Here is a 22,091-nt window from a genome sequence, read left to right as displayed (position 1 = left end):
AATTTAATTGAAATATCGTGCACTATTTTTGGTTTATCGCATCACGAAGAAAAATTAAAATACAGAACATCGAGTAACAACTGCAGCGGCGGAAAAAAAAGAAGCGAACGGATTTTGGCCATGGCTAACTGGTTGTTGCGGCTTTCGCGTTTAGCATAATTAGTCTTTCTGACCGCATTACGTAAAATGCGGTTGATGCCTCTCAATGCAACGTTTCCCTCTATTTGGCCCAAGGCCGCTGCATCCGCACAAACAATGCCAAAAATGGAGGGCAGTAAAAAAGCATTGCTTTCGACCGTTTAATATGGCTATCAGGAAAATATCATATCATATCGATTAAGTACTTTTGGCTTCTAATTCCAATTTTCCACATAAATTTAATGAATCTATATGTAGAAGCGATATGCTGAGATGTAACTGATCGCTGGTAACGTTCTGCATCTTTTGTTTGCTTGGTTTATAGTCTAATGCAGGTGTTCCCTGATTTCAGCCAAAAAGTATCAATTTTTTGGCCAAAACTTCGAAAATAATGGTCCAAATGTGGAATGTCATGGCTCATTGAACTCGTAACGAAATTTCAAATCGAATAGTGCCGAAAATTGGAAAATCGAATTTTTACCCATTTTTCGCAAATTTTGATGATGTTACCCCTTATAGAAAATCAAAAAATGTCAAAAAATTTTAATTTCCTTAATTCTTCCAAAAATGCTACAGAACGTTAGTACTGCTTGCTAGCTTTAAAAAACAGTCGGTCATATGGATTTTTGTCTTATTTTGGCCAAGTTACAGCCGAAAAACTGAACAACAGAACCATATTTTCATAAATAGAGAGATTTTCACCTTAGAAATGTGTATATTTTCTGCTTATTTTTCTGTGATAAAAATCTCTTGCTGATGCCACTGTATTCGAAACGCATTACTCAACTGGCTAGTAATTTGCAGCGTTAAATGAACGGAAATCAGTAAACCCGCCACCGATTGCTTGAATTAATTCCCCTTTAAATCGAGTGACCACTGTGCTTCCATTCGTAAGGGGCGCTAATGAACAGTCGTTATATGTATGTATGAGTATGAGTATGAGTATAGAAGGCACCAGCCACCGACTTTTTGGGGCGCCACAAAATCGCACTCGTAATGCGTTTGGGCAACTTCGGGCCACTCGACTGACCAAACAATCCAGAGAGTGGCGCTCGCTCTTGCAATTTATGGTAAATTAATTTGTAATTAATTTTTATACGAAACGAAACGAATGAATTTGTATGGGCCATAGTGCCATATGGCCGCAAGCAGCAATTCTATTTGTGTTTTTATTTCTATTTTACGCTAGTTTAGTTTCAATTGCGTCCAATTAAACATGCGGCCATCGCCCAACCGCCGCTAAAATCCGCCATTTCCGATTGCCTGGTAACATCCAACATCAAATTTTACATCCCAATCCCAATCGCTGCCGGTTTTCCGCTTTGCCCCCTCTCTACACCACCAGCCGGGGCACATTGCCATTTCCATCCAGTGAAATCCTGAGCTGTGAATCCTCTGCGTGTTGCACGCGTTTTGTGTTTTTCGGAAATTGAAATTGCATATTTAAACAGGCCATTCCCACTGTGTCCATCGCACTAACTGTACGTGTATGTGGGTTTGTTTTGAGTGAGTGTGTGGGATGTGTGTGCATAGATGTGTGCGTGTCGTCATTGTGGCAGCAAACGGAAATAAAGTGTGTTTCTTGTTGCTATACCATTTCTAAGCACTTGACTGCGTTACGCATTCGCTTCTATAATTATTATTGTCCTGCTGCCCAAGGACATTCCAATTGGAATTACACTTGTAGAGGAATAATTTAAATTATATTTGGAAAATGTATTGTATAATAATTATTTGAGTTCATTTATTTAACTCAAATATTTTGTTGTTTTAAATATTTCGAATGAGGTTTCAATTTGAATAGCATAATAATTAGATCCATAGCTTGGACATTTATCTTTCAGTACAGCTTTGGTTGAACCTACGTCAATGATTTCGAAGTACCTTTTGAAATTCCCTGAGGAAATTCTCAAGAATTAATCAGTGGCTAAGATGTTTGACCTATGAGGTGGCTGCCAGCGGCAAAATGGCTCTCCAGCTCAAATTTGATATCTGATGATGATTTAAAATTCCATTTATATCTCGGGTTCCGGATATTGGTGTGACTGACAACTGAAGAGATTACCCATCCGAAACAAATCAACAACAAGCGGTAGTTTTGGTTTTCATATAATACTTTCGCTTTTCATTTATTAGTTTTGCATTCTTCAATTTCGTTTTCTCGGGAAACAATACCTTATTCGTTCACTGCTGCTAACCCGTTCTATGCTTAGTAATTCTTGCATTTATAGTTACATAGTTACATTTTCATATGGCAACACAATAGTAACTTACAGTCGTAGCAAAGTGTTACCGAGTTGAGGAATTCGAAATTCGAAATTCGGAATTCGTTTCGATCCCCATAGCTTTTATACAAATAGTTAATGCTCTACACATAATCGGGGGGCCATTTAGTATGTTCCTTAGTTAGTTGGTTGGTTGGTTGGCCCAAAGAAATAATTGCACAAAGTGTCGCTCGACAGCTGCGAATGTGGGAATTGAACGGATCTGATATATATATGTGTGTGTATATATATATATATATGTATGTTTAGGTATACTATATATTCGTGTATATTATACAAACTCAGTTGGTGCTAATTGCTAAATGCTATTCAGTAACTTAGGTTCTACATTAGCCATAATACTTGTCTTTACAGCACTTTACAACACTGTTCGTCTTCAAAAAAAAATGTCATTTACTTTATTTAAATATATATATATATATATAGATCGTTTCTGGTTTACTCATTAATTCGAATTTGATTTTCTTGGGCTTTTGTTAGCAACACGGCTAGTTAATCAATTAATTAGTTAATTCTAATGCTTGCCTTCTAGAGCTAAATTACGTAATATAGCCCATTCAGTTTAGCTAGTTGTATACTCCATGACTGGTGACTAGATTTATAGATATATAGATGGCCGCTAACTGAGGATGGGATGTCCTGCCGGATTATAAATTTCGAAGCCAAGTATATAGACGCTTATAGATGCTTTGGTTGTTTGTGTTGAGTACCTAAGGGTGTGGGAGTTATATATAGCCAACCTATATAGCGTACCGATTTTTGTTCAACTTCCTGGCTGCATTGCTTAGTAGTTCGTATTGGTTTTATTTTAGTTACTGCACTGTCTCGATCGTTCGTACATATATAGTGGTGTATATATAAACAGAGGTGTCACAGAAATCGCAGCACGATTTGCATATTTTTTTAAAACGTTTTCGAAAGCATCAGATTCATTTATTTGGAAAGAAAGAAATGTCTTGAAATTTTCAATCCTGTGCGATTTCTGTAGATCCCCTGGTTGAGTGTGGTATATATGTGTGTATATATATGAATTTATATAGATACCTTTATTTTTGTGTATATTTATATGAATATTTACTTTTTGTTAATTTCTGTTGCCATTTGTTTATATTTCGTCTCTAACTCTTCATTAATCTTTCGTTTCATTTTTGTTTGTTAGTTATTGTCCACCCATCCAGTTTACGGAAATTCTCTTATTTCACTTTGTAGTCGCATTTTTTTTTGTTGCTCTTAACATTTTTTATTTATTTTTTGCTAAATTGTTTTTGGTATATCGGCATATAACAGAGGAGGCGAATCATAAATGATTATGAATTTATATGTATACCTATATGGGATGCATTGAATCGGAAATATTTAAATGAGCCGCCCAGATTAAATCTAAGCTTTTAAATCGACCAGATTTTCTGTTCGACAAGAACATCTATTCAAAAATAGATGATTGAAAAGCAAGAGTCCTTGTTTATTAAATTAACACACCCATAAATTTACAAAATTTAAGCTTTGCATAAAAAAAAAAAAACGATGATAGACTCGTGCTTTTTGCGCTTTGCATAAATACATATAGATTGAAGACAAAAACCGAATTGTATTAAATTTCATTGAATTAAGTTCTCATACTCCGCCACAAGAATATGCAATAACATTTTTACGGAAATTTTCAGCTACTATTTGCTATTTTTCGCTAGTGTCGGTGTGCCAGCTTTTTGTTTGTTAAATTTAGCATTTGCGTTTGGCATGGCATTTACTCTATTGTTATACTCGCTGTATAAGCATTCCTTTTCCGTGTTTTTTTTGTTTTGTTTTTTTTTTTTTGTATCCTGCCTTTGTTACCTAAATTTGTCCTGCTCTCGTATTATTAATAATAATGAAATAAATAATACAATTTGCTGTGTTGCTGCTGCCGTAGGAATATTGCAATTGCAAGCCAAACGAATCCTGAGTTCGTGTTGTAAACATGAATATAAAAATTGAATGCGACATAAAAAATGCAAAATGCTTCGTTGCCAGCCTCAGTTGTTGATGTTTTTGTAACCAGTTGTTGTCATTATAGTTGTAATTGCTGTAACATTATTTACCACACATAATAATAATAATAATAGCAATAATAATAATTGCTTTTCGCGGCACTCGTAGCCCAGTTGTCAACGTATCAAAAGTCCCGTGTCGGGTGACCATCGATTCGCCCTATAGTACATATCCTTGTACATCGAGGGGCACGCATATTGATTCTGTTAATATTGTAGAAAAGTGGGTAAAGAAATTTAGAATTTAATATTTTAGGCAGATATATATACTTGTTGTTAGTGTGCTAAAAACACACGGTTGCAGGACTCAAAACTAAAAAATGTAGAGATATAAATATTGTTCGAAATCGTTACAATGTTTAACACTTTACGCATGTGCCCACAAAATTGCCACCCCCTTTGCATTAAAAATAAATTAACAGAAATTATACTGCCATGTTAATGCTATGAAAAAGTAATCAGCGATAAAAGTTGCGCCCACACGACTACCCCAACCCCAACCCCATTAAAAATAAATGAACAAAAAATGTGTAAATACTATAATGATGTGACCACAAATAAAAACCGTGTCCACTTTGGCAACCGTGTGGCGGCTAATGGGTTAATTAAAGCGATGCCACTCACCTTGTTTCGCTTAAAATCTATGTTCGTTCTTACGGTTCTATGGTGTAAACTTTGCACTGGTCGCGCATTATTACCTAGTGGAGCTTTGGGTGTACTCTCGGAGCCTTGCATCAGTCGTCGGAGTTGGTACAACTGGAATATATATGAAATATAGCATAGCACTGGTGTTATCAATTATCGATAATTGCTTAATATTTGGGCCCTTAGGCGGGTGGTTTGCCTAACTGGATAAATTAGCCACTAATTGCTGCCAAATTGAGTGGTAAATTCGCTGTGCAATGTGTCAAGTGTTCAATTGATATGACTGGCATATTGCCGATCAAATATCATTTAATAAATTTATTATGCAAAGCGCTACTAGTCAAAAAGCATCTAGAGAAATTATTCTTTTAATTCTATTTTCCTGGTTTTTTTTTTCTTAATAAGATTCCCACAAGTATCGTGCAGTTCCGAAAAGGCCTGTGAAAATCACAATTGTCATTCGCTGACTTGTTTACATTCCACTTAATGCATTTTGGGGCTTTTTGCCTGTCCTATTTATTGTTTACTCATTTACTTTGAGTATTTTTTATTTCTGCCAACACTTTTGACCCCAGCGGCATGGCCATTACACATGTTTCATATGCATTTATGCAAATTGATTAAACTAACCAAATATTGTTTTTTAATTATGCACAGAGCGGAATATTGACCGCATTCCCACCGCGATCTGACCAATGCCCAAATTGATGAGCAATTTTATAATTGCATTTATGCGATTTCATTGTACTTCCAATCAGCGACCAGTAAAAAAGGAGTGAGTACTACAGTATGCAAAAAAAAAAAAAAAAGAAGATAAAATAAAAACAACAAAAAATAGGGAAAAACGAATGGCATCGAATCGAATCGAATCGAACATAAATAAACCAGCAAGTACAAGCCGCTCTAATTGCAATTGAAAAACACACGAAATGCATTTAATTATTTGCGGTCCGCAAATGGAGGGACCACAAACTCACCTCCTGTTTGGTGATATAGATGGGCTTATTAACTATGATCCAGACGGTGCTCTCCCAGCAGCCCGGATGCGTCGTGGAGCCCTCATAGGTGATGTAGTGATCCGTGTTCGGCAGCAGCGACCTCACGGATATGTGTCGGATGGGCGTGGAGAATCCTGCAAGTGTGGAAGGTGGCACAACAAGTTAGAGGGCTAAGTTCAAGGTGGGTGGCCCCGGCTATTTATGCGCATATCGCACAAAAAAAAAAAAAAAAAAAAAAAATGTAGTATGAAAACACGTCTGCCGGGCGTCTAATGAATTATTCAGGCCAGTTCTTAGTTCCCACTTTTCAGTTCGCAGTTCCCCGTTCCCGGTGGCCAACCTGACCACTTCAACGTCAGCGCTCGGCTTTATTCATACAAATCATTTTGCCAGCCGGAAATGAAGCAACTCGCGGCTTGCAGCCCAAGTCGAATGAAATCCGCGGAAGGAGACGGTGTTTTCTGCGTCCCAACGAGTGGGAGTTCCACTTTTGGGCTGAGTTTTTGCATTGCGGTTGTAGCTATACTCTGACATCAATCAGCTGATTGAGAGGAGTATCTCACGGATATGTATGTTGGCCAGATAAACAAAATTGCGTATGTCTAAAGTATTTTCTAAGCAAATAATCATTACCTTATGGTATGAAAATAGTACTACAATATTGATAATCTATCAACCTCTTTAACTAACTTTTCCCAATATTTTCGTTAGAGTATCTGCATTTTAAGTACTTTAAACTTTACATAGCCGCCTTATCCTGCAGTTATTACGGTTCTTCTTGCTTTTGTTGGCGAGTGGCCTGGCATATTTCTTGGTTCTCGGCTTCATTCGGTCGGTTTCGCCCGGGCATTTTACAAATTAAGGCTGGGGCTGGGCCACCATAAAGTTGTACGACCTGTAAAAAGGCTATTAAACTGGCCAAGAAAATGCCAACGAGACGTGCAATGGGTTTTCTGGAAGGGGGTGGGGTGGGGTGGGGGGGGAATTATTAAGTGTCGGTTTAGTGTAATTCGAGGTTTCATTTTCGTCACTTTGTGCCGGCCAGTCTCAATTTGGCACGCCCCATCTCAGCCACCTCTGACCCTTCGATTTTTTTTTTTTATGGTTCGCCTGGACATAATTATGGCCCACCGATATAATGTTGTTGTTGTTGCTGCTGCTGCTGCTGCAATGACATCATAAAAAGCGGGCAGCCAAAGAAAAGGCAACTTGCAACGGTATTAACATTGCAACATTTCCGGTAGCATTTTGCGTAGACGGAAATGATGGTGGTCGGTCAGCGGTTTGGGGATTGACGATTCTCGTTGCTGCCAGCTACCAGCGGGCTGGAAATTTGCACTCACCTCTATACAACACCTTGTTGAAGGTGCTCGTGATGATCCGTAGCTCCGGATTGGGCGTCTCGCCAATTTGCACCATCAACGAGAGTCCAACGATTCCCTGCGACTTGTGCTGCGCCTCGGACATGTTGTGGTACAGCTCCTTGTTGAATCCATAGATTTGGATCTACAACAACAATTGATTACAAAAAAAATGGCAAATATGTAAAAATAGATTTTTTTGTATAACATTTGAATATGTCCTTGCAGAACTAACCTCGCCGGGAAAGCTATAGCCCTGGATGAAGTGCTCGGATCCGCGAACATTCTCCGTGCCATAATGTATGTAGATCTCCTCGAACTGGTAGCGGTAGGCCAACGGTCCACCGGATATGTTCACGTGCTGCTTGGTGTCCTTGTCCACGCGGAAGACCAGCGACTGGCCCGTGTTGTGCAGAGTGCCGGAAACCTGCAATGCAAATGGGATATCCAGGACATCCGGGTCAAGTTAAGGGTCTCGCCAGGGGGGGGGGGGGTGGAAGTAGGTGGTGGAACACCTCATGACCTCGTGGCCTCTACGCACCTTGTGCTTGTCAATGTGCAGGGGCCGCAAATATGGATCGAAGAGCAACTTGTCGGGCACCACGTCGATGGGCGATTGGCGGCGTCCTTTGTTGCACATATTCCACTGCGGATTGATGAGGCCCCAGAAGCTTGGTCCTGGCAAAAAAAAAAAAAAATGGATGAAAAACGGATGAGTCGTCGCCACTCGAACGGATACACAGAAAGATACACAAAAGTTGTGAGTGGGATTTTTGGCTTTAATACTATAAATCGAAGAATTTAAGCTAACAGGGGTAGCATATATATACATAAGTTATTAAGGTAACTCTTATATTTTAGTTACCAGATATGTGGCCCATAATCAGAGAGTCTAAAAAGTGTTTTCTACCGTACAAACATGGCTATATACATCGGTTATTGGCCTTCGTATCTGTTCATGTTCCTCTGCCATATATAGTGTTCTGTCAATCGAGCAAATGGAAAACGTGTCTTCGCCTCTTCGCCCAATGCAAACAGAAACAGAAACAGAAACAGAAACTGCAGCAGCAACATCGATGACAATTTCAAATGCCAAATGAAATTTCATAAGCTCACCAACTGGCCCCATCGACCCCCTTTTAAATGGCAATTAAATGCAATGCACCGATGGGGGTCAGTTGCACCCTCACATGTTTCGGTTTGAGTTTTGGGTTTTTGGTCGCTTTCCAACTCCGATGTGACGGGCTGAAAACTGTCGAAAGTTTTCAAAACAATGCTTCACCAAATAAGTGTGTGTATGTGTGTGTGTATATTGGCTATCTGAGTAGGGTGTGTGTGGTCAAAAGGGGGCGGTGCTGTGGTCCCTGGTAAAAAAAAAAGTAGTGGCAAGTGGCTTTAGGTCTATGTGCCTCATGCTAAATTTAATATTTTTCTCTCCATGTAAATACTAGGTGCCGTACGCTTTTTACTGCGGTTTTTAGAACAAATATTAGATACACTTTACAAATTATTATTGTAAGACTTTTGCCTCATTGAGTTTTGAAAATTATAGATGCACTTGATTTCCTATGCAAATTAAACACGTTTTTTGAATATTTAATTATCCGAAATTGTTCAGCTTTATTGATGAATCGCAAAATGTTTTTCAGAATTTTTGCGATTCGAATCCCGTTTTCTACACTTTGGTATCGATGGCCAACTGTTGTGTGTGAGCTGTATGGTTGTTTGCCATTGTATTTGTGTGGGTGCATTGATGCCACGCGGCGGCAATAAATGCCAAAGTTTAAAAACTGCTCCGTGGTGATGCAGCTGACCCGCCCATTGTATTGTGACCCACTCCGCCCACCATCGCCCCCTTGCCACCCGGCAATTGTCGCTTTTGTGGCGGCTGTTCATTTTGTGTTTTGCATTCATTTGTTGCTATTGCTACTGTTGCAGTTGCATGTTGCTTGTTTCTCCTTCCCCTTCTTCTTTTTTTTTTTTTTTGCTTTCGTTTCCTATTTTGTTGCTAAAAATGCATCAGGGGATGAAGGGGAAGGGGAAAATGCAGACAGTGACAAGCAACAATTACAAGAGCAACAACATCCCACACCCACATTGTTTGTTTGTCTGTGTACTCTGTCTGCGTTTTTGTTGCCAAACCATTTGAAATGTAATTAAATCAGCCGCAGCATCCGGCTGGGGGTGCAAAAGTTTTACCAATTTATTCATATGAAGATTCAAACATTTGGCAAACATTCACAAAAGTAATTGATTAAAGGGCGGTAAAAAGGTGGGGCTTTGTTGAATATTTGTAAACTGTTGGTGTTAAGTCAAGGGTAAATAGTTGATTTCATATTTGTTAAATTAGTTCAACGTTTTACAGCTTAAAACAAATTTTGTAGCACTTACCGGATATGCCATCGTATGTCCACCACTCTTCCCAACTAGACAGGACCTCTGAAAGTAAGAGAGAGAGAGAGTGAGCAAAAATACCAATCAAATCGAGAGGCTTAAAGCTGAAAGGTAAGCACCAAGGTGCCAAGGAGCTTAAAGTCTAGACAAGTTGAAAATGCCGGTCGAATTCCACTCCAAGGAGCAGTTAGCCCAGCCCGGGATACCGAATCCCAGATCTCCGAATCCCTTTGCATATGCAGGAGCGCAGGAGTGCAGAAGTGCTGGGATTGGGATGCGGAATACCCACACCACCCGCTGGCAGCAAAATCTCGGTTTTTCAATGCGCATAATTCGCTGCCAATGTAAACAGCGCATGAAATCAACTAATGTAAGACTTCCTCGATTTCGACCCCCTCCGCCACCGTTATTTCACCCGCAGACTGAAAGTCACCGGCGAAGTCAGACAAAACAAACAAGCGGCTGCTTCTTTCTGGGGGGTAAGCGATGACTTTAGTTGCCAGCCATCGAGACGCCATCGGATCTCGTAGTGGTAGTGGTCGTGGTCGTCGTCCTGCTCCTGGTCTTCTGCTTATCCTGCGTGTCGCATGAGTCAACGTCCAACTGGGCCACACACAAAAAAGCAGCCGGGATGCCAGGATGCTGGTTTACTGGATTCGGGGTTAAGGGATGAGCATGACAACAGCGATGTCGCCAGGCAGTCTGGCGCCAATAAAGTTTACACTCAGTTGCCACATTTCGTTTATGGGCAAGTTCTGCTTCCGCTTTATCAAGCGACAGACAATTTTCGCTATTTTCTATTTTTTTTTCTTCTCATTTTTAGCCAAGACCCCCTTTGACCCCCACTCCCCACCCTTTCCCCTTTGAGCAGTTTGAGCGTATTCAAAATTTATGCTATATGCGTCGTAACGGAGCTTTTTGGCAGGAGGATTCTGCACAGGGTGAAGGGTTGGAGCGTGGTGGGAAGGTGGGCGGGTGTTTGGGCGGCAATAAAGCCCAAAGAAATTGCTGCAAGCCAAAGCGGAAGTTCAAAAGGGAGTCGCTGGAACTGGAACCGTTGCCCGCTTCCTGTTCGCTGCCATCAGTGCGAATACCCTGGGGCCATCAGTGGAGCTACTCCGACTTTGGGGCGAAGGAAGTGCACTTATCGTGACTTCCCAGGGTCATCATAATTCTACCTCAATTGGTCTTTCCCATCAGGACTGTCGTTTTTATATTGATATAATTTAATAGTGCATTTAATGAGCTGTCTTAAGATCTAACATTTGCAAGTCTTATGTCAATTATAAACAATTATAATTATATTTAAGATTTTCAACAGTAAATTGAATTAAAGATTTGTTCCTTGAATGTGCTAATAAAAACTAAGAAGCAGTCAGTTTTTTTAATGACTCCAATAATGGTGAGTGCTCCGCAACTACGATAGATAGTGTATCCCCAATTTGCCAGTTGATCCTTGGGCATCTCGTGCCTTTGTCTCTGTTTGCTTCTGCTGAATTCCTTTTCGGGTCCGTCGTGTTGCTTTTCTTGGCATAACAATGAACGTCCGTTTTTTGTGAGCCGCGACTCGGCGACGTCACTTCATTTTGTTCATTTGTTTGTTTATTTGTTTGTTTGCTTGTCGCTTGCCGGCGATTCTTTTTTGCCTCATATTTGCCCGGTTGTTATTGTCTGCTTAGCGCTGTAAAGTATGCTATTGAATTGGCCCAAAAAAATGGAAGAGCGATAAATGCTTGCAAATAGCATTGAGGAGACCCCGGCGCACTTTGCAGACCAAAGGCTCTGCGATTCACTTCCAGGACTTCACTCACTTCCTGCGATTCGTCAACCAAATCATCCAGTCCACCCTCAAATACAATTCAGTCATTTGGTAAATTCGTTTTTATGCTGCAACAGCAACTTAATTTATTGCTATAACAGTTTTATTTCATCGCACCCGAAAATTCGTATGCACGGCAAAAATTTGCATGCCAATTATAGAACTGATTTTTATTTTGAAGCGAATTTGAATTTTTGTAAACAAAAAAAAAATGAAAAGAAACTTTCTGTCTCCAAATCGGCTAATAAATGTGAAATATTCGAGGTTTCAGTAAATAGCTTGAGTTCTTTTTTTTTATGTGATATAAGTGTGTTGGATTTTCTTGGTTTAGTGAGGGGAGAGGATGCCAAAGACAGCCAGTCTGTCGCCACAATTTTGTGTGTATTTGCGAGTGTGTGCGCTTTGGCCAATGGTTTATGGGTTCCTGTTGTTGGCCATTCAAATGGAATCTGGCTTTCGGGTTATTGTCTCAATCGACCCCCGGCCCCCTTCAAAACCCTCCACCATATATATATGTAGATGTACAATACCTCCATCTCTATCTGCCTATATTTATAACTATCTATTTGGCCTCACTGGCATTCGGAGCATTACGCCTTTGTGCCAGTTCCAGCTGCTTTAATTCGTATCTAAGGCTGTTTATCAATACCAGCGGCCAGAAGTCGAAACACGTATATATGTTTATGGCCATAGTTGGGCGTATAAATAGTTCATGGGTTTGCCGATTAGATGTCTGGCCCGGACTAAATTCAATGTGTTCAATTGGGTTTGGATGACAGTTTTATTTAATGAGTCCTTGGCAGTTCACTTACTCAATTTATCCCGTTCTATATGTACCAATTATTTAAAATATATTTAAGCTAGAGCACTAGAAACATGTTATCATTGTTAAATTTTCGTTCGTTTCAATAAATCTTCTGTTGTCTAAGAAGACCATTAGAATGTCTACAACTATCATGAATATTTAAGTATAATTTCCACTTCATTCTTCCTTTCAAACTGCATGTTATTTGTCATTTCCGTGTGCTTAAACCCTATCCACAGTTTATTACTTTATCACAGAATGGACTTATTAATTGCCGTGTTTGTGCTTTTACCCACACGAAGGAGCGTGAGTCACTTGCTTATCAATAACAAGCGCGTTTAGATGACTAAATTAACTGCGATTTCCATTTGGCTTGTTTATTTGTTTGTTGTAATCAGTATACGATATGGGCGTCAAATCGGGAATCAAAATCAGAATCCGAATCGGAATCAAGTGGGCGAAATGAAAAGGGTCGGGTCGTGTGCCTGGGCCATTTAGCCATTGTTATTTGTTTGTTTGCTTGCTTGTGTTTGGCGTGTGCGTGAAAATGGCGTAAAGATGGAATGTTTGGCTATCAAAAAGCAGGAAAATGTCCTCGACTTTCGCCGCAGTTCCCGTTGCGGTCTTCAAATATAGTCACGCACAGCATATCGTGCGTGGGTGCCATCAAATGAGGTCCAAACACGCCCCACTTTCACATTTCAATGTCTAAATGAATTAGACAAGCCAAACAAAGGCTGCTCAAGGCAAACGATCGCGGGTGTATAGCCATAGCCCTTTTATGTGTAAATTATGGGTTCAATATAATATTGACAGTGAATCAATAAAAGGAAATGTCCTTAAAATTAATAGGCGACATTTTGATATTGAATTACTCGCTGTGTCATCGCTTTTAATTAAAATTTCTAGACAAGGGCGCGGAATGCACACAAACTTACACACCATATATATATATACATGAATGTGTGTGTGTGTGTGCATTTATCCCGGCATGTCCTGGCAGAATTTATTGCTTCCTGTTAAGCGGGCAGAGAAGCGCTGATTAGTATCTGAAGCGCTGCTTCAGTTTATCAAACTGTCGCCTTGGCAGCCCCCTCAAAAGATTGACGACCACAACTCCATAGCCCCCGAACTTCCCACATGAGGTGTTTCCTATTTTTCCACCCTTCACTCCCCTCCCTTTCCCAAAGTCGTTGCAAGTTAATTTACTCGCAAACATTCGATCAGATTTCCTCGTCTCTCGTTTTCTGCATTTTTCGCTTAAATATTTAATTTGTTTCCCGCACTCGAGCTGAAAGCTCACACTGAATTTCGATGGAAAGCGCATTAATACTGATTAGCTGCATAATTCATTTTCCGAAACAGGGAAAAATAGTTCAACTAAAGGTAGCGGAGAGCAGACGGCAGCTTTAAATATATTATTAACTGAATTCAGCGAATGCTAAACTACTATACATTTTCAATGTTTTTGAAAATGCTCTCCAAATAGTTGAACTATTGAGCTTTCCACATGCTCATCACTCTCAATTGGTGAAATGCATATTGAATAGTTTTTGAACATTTAATGATGTACCGAAATGATGTACCACGTTGAAACTAAATTAATGTTAAACACAGAATTTTCCCCAGTGAATTCGACTAAATAATTACGCATTATTTAGGGGAGTTTGAAAACTTGCTGTTAAACTCCCTGGACTGCCATTCAATACACAATTTACATCTAATCGCTTAGCAAATTAACCAGCAATAGGGAGAGAAACAATTTCCACGCCATTACATGATTTTTCTAAATAGTTGGCAAAAGTTTTTCCATTCCCTCAATCCAGAAGGAAACATTGTAAGAATTCCCCACTTTATTTCTTCTTCTTTTTTTTTATTATTCGAATTTTCATTTTGTGTTCTTGCAGTGAAATACTTTTGTTGGTTCTTGGCGCCAAAAAATAAAATTCCCATTTCATCTTCGGGGGTAAATTAAAAAATGGGTCAGGAAAAACCAAAAAAAAAAGCGAGGAGGAAAAATCGAGGGGAATGCTGATGAACAAAGTGGAGGGAAATAAACGTTCAACTCACGCGATGAGTTAACAGCAAAAGTTGATGTTTGTGCTGTTTGATTTGTTATTTTTTCGCATGCTGTGCAAATGCGTTTAAATGCTCCCGAAAACGTTGATTGAAAAGCAATTTCACCCGGATAAGGATCAGCTTCGAAAAAAGTCATTAAATAAAGTATAACCGCAATGGGAGCCGCGCTAAAAAATGTTTACGAGTCTTTTAGTTATGTTTTTTTTCATTTCTTGGAATTATTTATATTATTACATTATTTATAGTTTTAATTCTCTTGTATTGTATGTCATGGAATATCATGGAACTTTTAGCCTAATATAGTTTATTAAGTACTAATGTTTTTTCCCAAGTGCATGGAGGTAATTGCTAACAAAGTAAGCCAAAGCTCATGTTCAGAAAGGATCGGGGACGGAGTCACAGGGCGAGCAAATACAACGCTTGAAAACCATAATTTGGCTAAAAACCGTCTAGACATTTGCCGCTTGCAACTAACCAACTATCTTAATTTGTTGGTGCCAACAAACTTTTACACACCAACTCCTTACTCATTTCTCCCCCTAAAAAAAGAAAAACCACCTGGCAGAAGTGGCTGAAAGAAAGCGACGAAGAAGGCTCAAGAGGAAGTTGTGGCCGCTGCTGCTTGGCATATACAATTTCGATAATAAGCAACAGTACATTTTCCTGTGCACCATGGAAAAGTGGGTGGTGCTGGAACAGGAGCTGGAGCTGGAGCTGGAGGTCAAAGGTGAGCGGTCACAGCCAAAAGGGGGAGATGCAGACACACACGTGTGCAGTTTTCGGTAGCTAATGCGAGTCACGTCAACGCTGCATGCGAAATCGTTTTTTGAAAACTTTTTCCAGCTTGGCAACTTCAACTACGGATATCTGCGCTGTCTCAATTAGTGGCATTGGCCCTAAAAAAAAGGGAAAAGTACTTGGTACTTCACATCTCTTCTTTTAGTTGCAAGCAAAATGTTAGCACTCCACAAACAGTTTTTGACCAAAATTAGGGCATTAAGTGGATAGTTGCTACATTAGTTATTTTAGCTATATTAAGAGCCCGAAAGTATTTCATTCCTTTGCCAATATATTTCGAATCTTCTAAATGAATCTAAAAATCTCTATTTCCTTGAACGCTGCTGTGTTTCAAAGCACTTGCAGCAGATTGGGGCAGCCACTTAAAGTGGATCGGTGGTCAAACGAGGCGTATTGCCCTCCGGCTGACATATGTATTGGCGTCTATAATACGACAGACAAAAGCACAATCAGCTAAGCACTTCTTCTTGGAAAAGCGGAAAAGTGGGATGAAAGGCTGATGGAGTACAAAAAATACGAAAAAAAAGGCAGGAAAATCGCTGCCTCTTGGCTGGTCATGTCAAAGTGATTTTTCACCTCAAGGGCAAATTTAACACAATAATTTGCACAATTTGTCAAAACAACCCTCCGGCTAAATGGTATCATAAACCACACACAAACACACACACGCACATACAATATATATACACACTATTGAGTCCTGTGAGTGCGACGGTGTGTGTTTGTGAGTGAGTTGATTGTCCTGCATGCATTTCTGCCATATAGTTCGCTTCTGTTACGCCCCACAAAATGTTTTCCGTTTTTCCTTTTCCCGCTTTTCTCGCTTTTCCTGGGCTTCCCGGCTTTATTTTTTATGGCCTGCCTTCCATGGAAAGGCCTTTCGATTATTATCAGGGTGTTTTGGCCACATTCATATGATTAGTCGGCTTTTAGATTTAAACTGACCTGATTTGGTAAAAGCATTTTTTGGCTGTATCATCGCTTCGAAGTTGAAAAAAATGGATTTAATTTAAAGTGCGCTTCACTATAAGAGACTCCATTTTATATTAATCAATTTGAGTAATTTTAAGCTTAGTAAATGCGATTTTTTAAGATTCAAGTTTGTTTCATTTTAAATGTACCGCTAAATATTAAATATTTTTCTTAAGGATTTTAGTTCTAGTGAACTTTTTTTTGGCATTAATAATTTGCCATTTATAATATCAATCATTTACTAGAGAAGCTTACTTCTTTGTATAAATTTTAACTCTTACAGTCAATATTTTCACACTGCAAAGAGTATTGCGGGTTCGTTTTTTTGTTGTGAATACAGTTTAAAATATTTTCATATTTATGACTGGCAGTGTTTTGTCGCCAATGTCCCGCTTTTCACACCCCTTTTTTATTCGCTTCACTCGTTTTTCAGTTTTGCACTTTGCAGTTTATGCAATTTCAGTTGCTGCCACTGTTGTTGTTTCTCTTCTTGTTGTTGTCTGACCGCACTGCCACTGTTGTTGTTGTTTGGGTTTCGCTTATTTTTATTTGCACTTGTTTATGCTGCAATTTTTATAACAAACGCCAGAGTGTCCTGTTTTGTTCCCCGACCACCTGACAACCAACCTCGTAGCCCGATTCCAAAATAATAAAAAAAAAATAAAAGAATTAAGATCCCTGTTCCAAAAACCGATCTGTCTGCGGTTTTTATTACTAATGCGCTGTTCAATGTGTAAAAACATTATGAATATAAAATTTAAATATAAATATATATTGTACCCATCAATTGCAAAAGGCTGCAGTGCAAAACGACAATATAAATTCGTTGGCCACTGCAGAAAATGTGTGCAAAATGCATGGAATTAAGCCAGCTTGATGAACTCGGTCTGTAGTCGGTTTTATTATTTAAGGCGGCTTTTATTTTTTTCTTTTTTTTTGGCATTTCAATTGGAAATGGTTATAAATGTGCAAAATTATTTAAAGTTGTTGAGATATTTGTGTTCATCTATTAGTACCTTTTTTTCCACATACTAAAACACTTTGTGCAAGAATTAAGCTTTAAACGATCTGCGGAAAACAAGCTATAGCTGAGTAAAAAACTAGTTCAGAACATTAGATGAGGACCAATGGAAACTCGCTTTTGTTCTGAGCTTGAGGCTTAGCTAATTGAGTGTTAATTTCTCACGGTCTCACCCGAAACTGTATTCAACACATTTTTGTGTAAATATATTTATGCTTTCGCCGTTTTTTGTGTTTGCAACGAAATGCATTAACCCAGCTGAAGTTGTCCGAGAACATCCTGCCACACATGTCCTTATGTCGTTGTGTCTGAACGCCCCTTTGTCCATTTGTCCAGACCTTGGCAATGTTTTTACCGCCTGCCCTTTGTGCCAGGACTTTCGTCCTTTCACTGCTACTGCCACTGCACCATGCGCCACTCTCTGTTTGTGGCAAGTGTCGGTGCGTTTCTGTTCGTCTAGCAGTAAGTGTATCTGTATCTGTAAATGTATCTGCATCTGTGTGCGGCACTGCCAAAATCCTTTTAAACTTGCCTCGCAAAACATTTTACATTCGATGACGTTTCCATTGCAAGATGCAACGTCAACAATAAACCAGAAGCTGGCAAAATCAAATTTGTTGGTCAACAGAAAAGAAATCGAGGCAGTGAGTTAAGGAGTGAGTGCAGTGGTCTTCATTCCCCTGAATCTGGGATCCTGAATTCTGGACACTGAGTCCTGAGTCCTTTTGTTGCGCATATTTCACTTACCGGAACTGCAAAGCAGAACGATTGCTGAGCAAGCGATAAATCCTGCCGTGGAGCAGCAGAATGATGTGTGGTGTCCTGGCGACGGCATTTCTATGTGACTGTATCTGTTTGTGGCTGGACTTTAGATTGCGCTAGCTGAAACTGGAACTGGACTATTGCTCCTGGGAGTTCTGGGGGGGTTTAGTTTTTGTGTGCCCCTCTTAAGCCTTCGGCTGGTGGGTTGGATTGCGCACGAGTCTGCAGTTAGATCTCACGCTTGAGTCTTGTTTCGGTCAGTTTCGGGCTCGCTTTCATCTTAATTTCCATCTTCATCGCTCCTGAATAGCCCGCCCACCGCCGCCCGCCGCCTTTTGCATATATGCAAATTTTAATTTCCGTTACTTTCTCCGATATGCACACAACTTGCTGGCTTCATTTCCGTCTTCTGTTTTCTCGTTTTGCTATTTTTTTTTTTTTTGCCCGTCTCTTTTCACACTGCACACTCGAAAAAAATTGTTATCGCTTTTCTTCTGCCTTGCCAATTGAACGGTAAGAGCGTGCGTTTTTATGATTTTGGAAATTTTCAATTTTCGCGCTTTTTCGAAACAACTGCAATCGAAGGGCCGACAGGACGCGTCCGTCTGTCTCTGAATGCGAATTGAAACTGAACGGCGCCGTCAGTGGCATCAGCGCCAAAGGATATGCAACGGGCTTCTCGGCAGGCGCGCAGCAGCAACAGCAGCAGCAGCAACAGCAGCAGCAACGGCAGCACACTACCAACGGCGGCAATGCCGAAAGGATGTTCGTGGCAGGACGAAAATGAACGAGCGGAGCCGAGCGGCAACGATTGCCTGCCTCACGAAGAGCTGCCATTTGAAATACTGGGACTGAAATACAACATAAACTTATAAAAAACGTTGGGAAATAGCGAAATAACGAGAACAATCCAACAGGAAAATGGGAATGCAGTGTAAAAGATTGCTTTCTAAAGATATTACATTTTTAATCTGATTGATTTGTCGTTAGGTATTAATTATATAGTATATTATCAAAAGTAATAATCATTTAATATTGAAAACATATTTGTGCTTTATAGAATTAATTTTACACTCATTACTAATTACACTTTTATTATTCTCAATTGAGAAACTTACATTTTTTGTAAGTTAAATTTGTTAATTTGTTCCCACAAGGGCCAAAACTCTTATACGGCAAGACCATACTCTTCGAAAAGGCGAGCTCTTCGGCCGACTTCGTGGCAGGACACGAGGTCCTTGCGTCGCTGCCGACGCCTGCGCGACTTTGGGTCGACGAATCCCGCGGATCCGGCGAATTACAACGCTTGCCAGCCACGTGCAAGTCTCATCATTGTTGTTGTTATTGTTATTGCTGTTATGCGATTGTCCTGGGTTATGGTTTCGTCCTTTTTTTTCCCCAATTCCCACCCCCCCCCCCCTTTGGCAGTCCTTGCTGCTGGCAATCAGCGAAACGTTACGTGCGTTGCCTGCTTTTTGTGTTTTTGTCCTGTTCCACAGGACGAGTTTCTTATCAGTGGAGCAAGGAGAAAGAAGATGAGGCCGGCAGCGAGGAGCAAGGAGCCTCCGACGACGAGGAGTCCTCGGATTTCGTCGGGAGCCGTGGCTGGGTTCTGGTTTCTGCTTGGCAGCCGGCGTTGATATAAATTCTTATTGGCGCATTACAAATTGCCGTCTTGCCTGAAGATGTGTGCTTGTGTGGGATGGTCCTTGCACATAATGTAATCGCCTTACATAACACAAGGCATAAACAGTTTTTCTTACTTGATTCGCGACAGACAACGGATTTGGTCCTTTGTTTTGCGGTAATTAGATTTCCACCTCATTTGCATACAAATGAGAACGAATCCATGAATGGCGAATCAGTCTCTCAACAAACACGCATAAATTAGCTGAATAAAATATATGAACACAAATATATATATACAATATATATATATATTTAATGAGGCCTTTGTGGTATTAAATGCTTAGCGATAACATATTAATGCCGCTAAGTCAGGCTTTACACAGTTTTCATTTTACCCGTAAAGTTAACATTTTCCATTCGCTACGCACCCGCATCGGCTTCAAGTTTTCGTCGTCTAATCCATAAAATCGCTTTCGCCACTAATTCAATTCAAATGTTTCGCTGCATTATTAAAAGCATTTCAATCACAGTCAGTCAGCAATCGGCGGCTGTGTGAAAGTCGGAAAATCGCGAAAACGGCAGGCAGCTGCCGACGGTCTTAACCCCACAAATCACCACCCATTCCCCCCCCCCCCCCTCCTCACGACCCTCCTCCACTGGAAGCCAATCACTTGACATTGCAATTGAATGCGAGGGCAGACCAACAAAAGCAAAGCCACCAACTAGCAATAACAATGCGAAAAACAACATTATATTCCAACCCGATGAAACGGCAAGCCTGAGATTTTTTTTAAATATTTACATGGTTATAAAATACTTTTAATAAATTATTAATTGCAAATGAAATATTTTTACTAGTCAAAAAAGTTGCCTTAACTATTCAAGTGAGGAAAAGGTTTTATATTATATATATATTCTTTATATTTTTTTATATTTCTAAGATCAAATAGATTAATTACAGATATAAGATATTAAGACTGACTTGCAAGTAGGCGATTGAAAATATTTTTTTGGAGAGAAATCATTGTATATCCGATGTTAATGCTCATGTAATTGGCAGGCATTCGGAATTGATTAAGGCCAGCTACGAAAAGTATGCAGCGCATTTTGCTGCTCGCACTCACACATAGACGCTGACAGCTACACGCACACAAGGACATGAACGCACACATTCGCATTCGCATTCACACTTGCACTTGCACATTGCAATTGCAGGCAATGCAATTGAATTCGTGGCAGTTTTAATGTAATTAGTTTTTACACCTTGCCAAACCGAATGAGAGACAGCAGGCACTGCGAATTGAATGTGTGGACGGGGAATGGGGGGGAGGTGGTGCTAAGGGGTCACGGTGGCGGGGGAGGGGGCGATGGGGTGGCAGAGTGGGTGTTTGGCGCAGACACTGCGCATTTTCTAATTAAAAACGCCAACGGCAATTGCAGCATCGCAATTGCCATGGCATTTCCGTGTCTCTCGGCCTTCCACCCACTCACCTCTCCACCCATTTTCCACCTCAATTTCCATCGCCCCCGACGACAGGAAACGGCGGCTAATTGGCAACAAGACAAATCGCTGTGGCAATTTGCTGAGAATTATGCGACAAGATCAATTTGGCCGTCGAATTGGATGCGAATCCAAGTGCGAGTGCGGCAGGTTCAAGGTCTGCAATTGTTGTAAATTTCCATCGAGCGAAGAAGAAAACTGAACCAACAAAAAATTGTAAGATGTGCCTTGGTCGGGAAAAAAAGTCATAAAACTTTTACGGCATTTTCGGTTCACGCCTTTGGCGAGTGGGGTGTGATTTGAAATTAATATAACTAAAAGGTTTTACGGCGCCGCATTCTATCCGCGTTCTATCATGAGTTTCCCATTTTCCTGTCTCTCTATTTCTTATTTTTGTTTTCCTTTTTTTTTTTATTGATTTTCACTCAGCGCTGCTTGGTTATTTCCCCGATATATATGTATATAGTATAGTTTTTCTTTTCGCGGAAAACCCTCTCTTTTCCATTTTTCCGCCGTTCTCCCGTTCCGGTCCGCCGGAGTATCCGTTCCATTCTGTTCCGTTTCATTTGCCGGCGGTGCGTTTAGTTGGTTATTCCTTTGACGCTGACGCTTCAAGCGGAAGTACAGATACGCTGGTGTGGGTATTGCCAAACAAAAACACACACCCTTTCTGACGGACAAAGCCTGCCTTAACCCTTGGGCCTTCTGACGGACCAATGCAGTTGGAAAGTGGACATTGACGCACTCGAACAGACCACTAATTAAATTGGCGCTTCAACTCCAGGCGCTGGATATTCATTTTGGTTGATAGACCCTAAGGGATACAAATGGCATACTGGTAACATTATTACCTAGCA

General features: G+C 40.2%; 1 protein-coding gene across 2 annotated transcripts; it reads right to left on the bottom strand.

Annotated features, from left to right (window-relative positions):
- Positions 1-2,244: 2,244 nt before the first annotated feature.
- Positions 2,245-18,727, bottom strand: CARPA (Carbonic anhydrase-related protein A). Of its 2 annotated transcripts, none has more exons than NM_001298057.1 (8): positions 18,090-18,727; positions 9,846-9,893; positions 7,996-8,132; positions 7,690-7,881; positions 7,437-7,599; positions 6,073-6,227; positions 5,075-5,206; positions 2,245-4,654 (listed from the first exon to the last, which is right to left on the bottom strand). In NM_001298057.1, exons 1-8 carry the CDS (start codon positions 18,175-18,177, stop codon positions 4,568-4,570), a joined length of 1,002 nt encoding a protein of 333 aa, NP_001284986.1. In that variant the 5' UTR covers positions 18,178-18,727; the 3' UTR covers positions 2,245-4,567. The 2 variants fall into 2 exon arrangements, with proteins under 2 accessions (NP_001284986.1, NP_572407.3); NM_132179.4 differs by having other exon boundaries at positions 4,239-4,654.
- Positions 18,728-22,091: the final 3,364 nt, after the last annotated feature.

The sequence above is a fragment of the Drosophila melanogaster genome, chromosome X (genome assembly GCF_000001215.4).
Source record: "Drosophila melanogaster chromosome X".
In the NCBI taxonomy this organism is placed as follows: Eukaryota; Metazoa; Arthropoda; class Insecta; order Diptera; family Drosophilidae; genus Drosophila; species Drosophila melanogaster.
Note: the sequence above shows the minus strand (reverse complement) of the source record. Positions and strands in the feature narration are given on the sequence as shown.

Excerpts from the sequence above, each read along its gene's own strand:
- CARPA (NM_001298057.1), bottom strand. The coding sequence starts at position 18,177 with ATGCCGTCGCCAGGACACCACACATCATTCTGCTGCTCCACGGCAGGA. Across the intron at positions 7,600-7,689 it reads GCTATAGCTTTCCCGGCGAG|ATCCAAATCTATGGATTCAA; the intron begins GTTAGTTCTGCA and ends TTGTTGTTGTAG. Across the intron at positions 4,655-5,074 it reads TAGATTTTAAGCGAAACAAG|AATCAATATGCGTGCCCCTC; the intron begins GTGAGTGGCATC and ends CAATATTAACAG.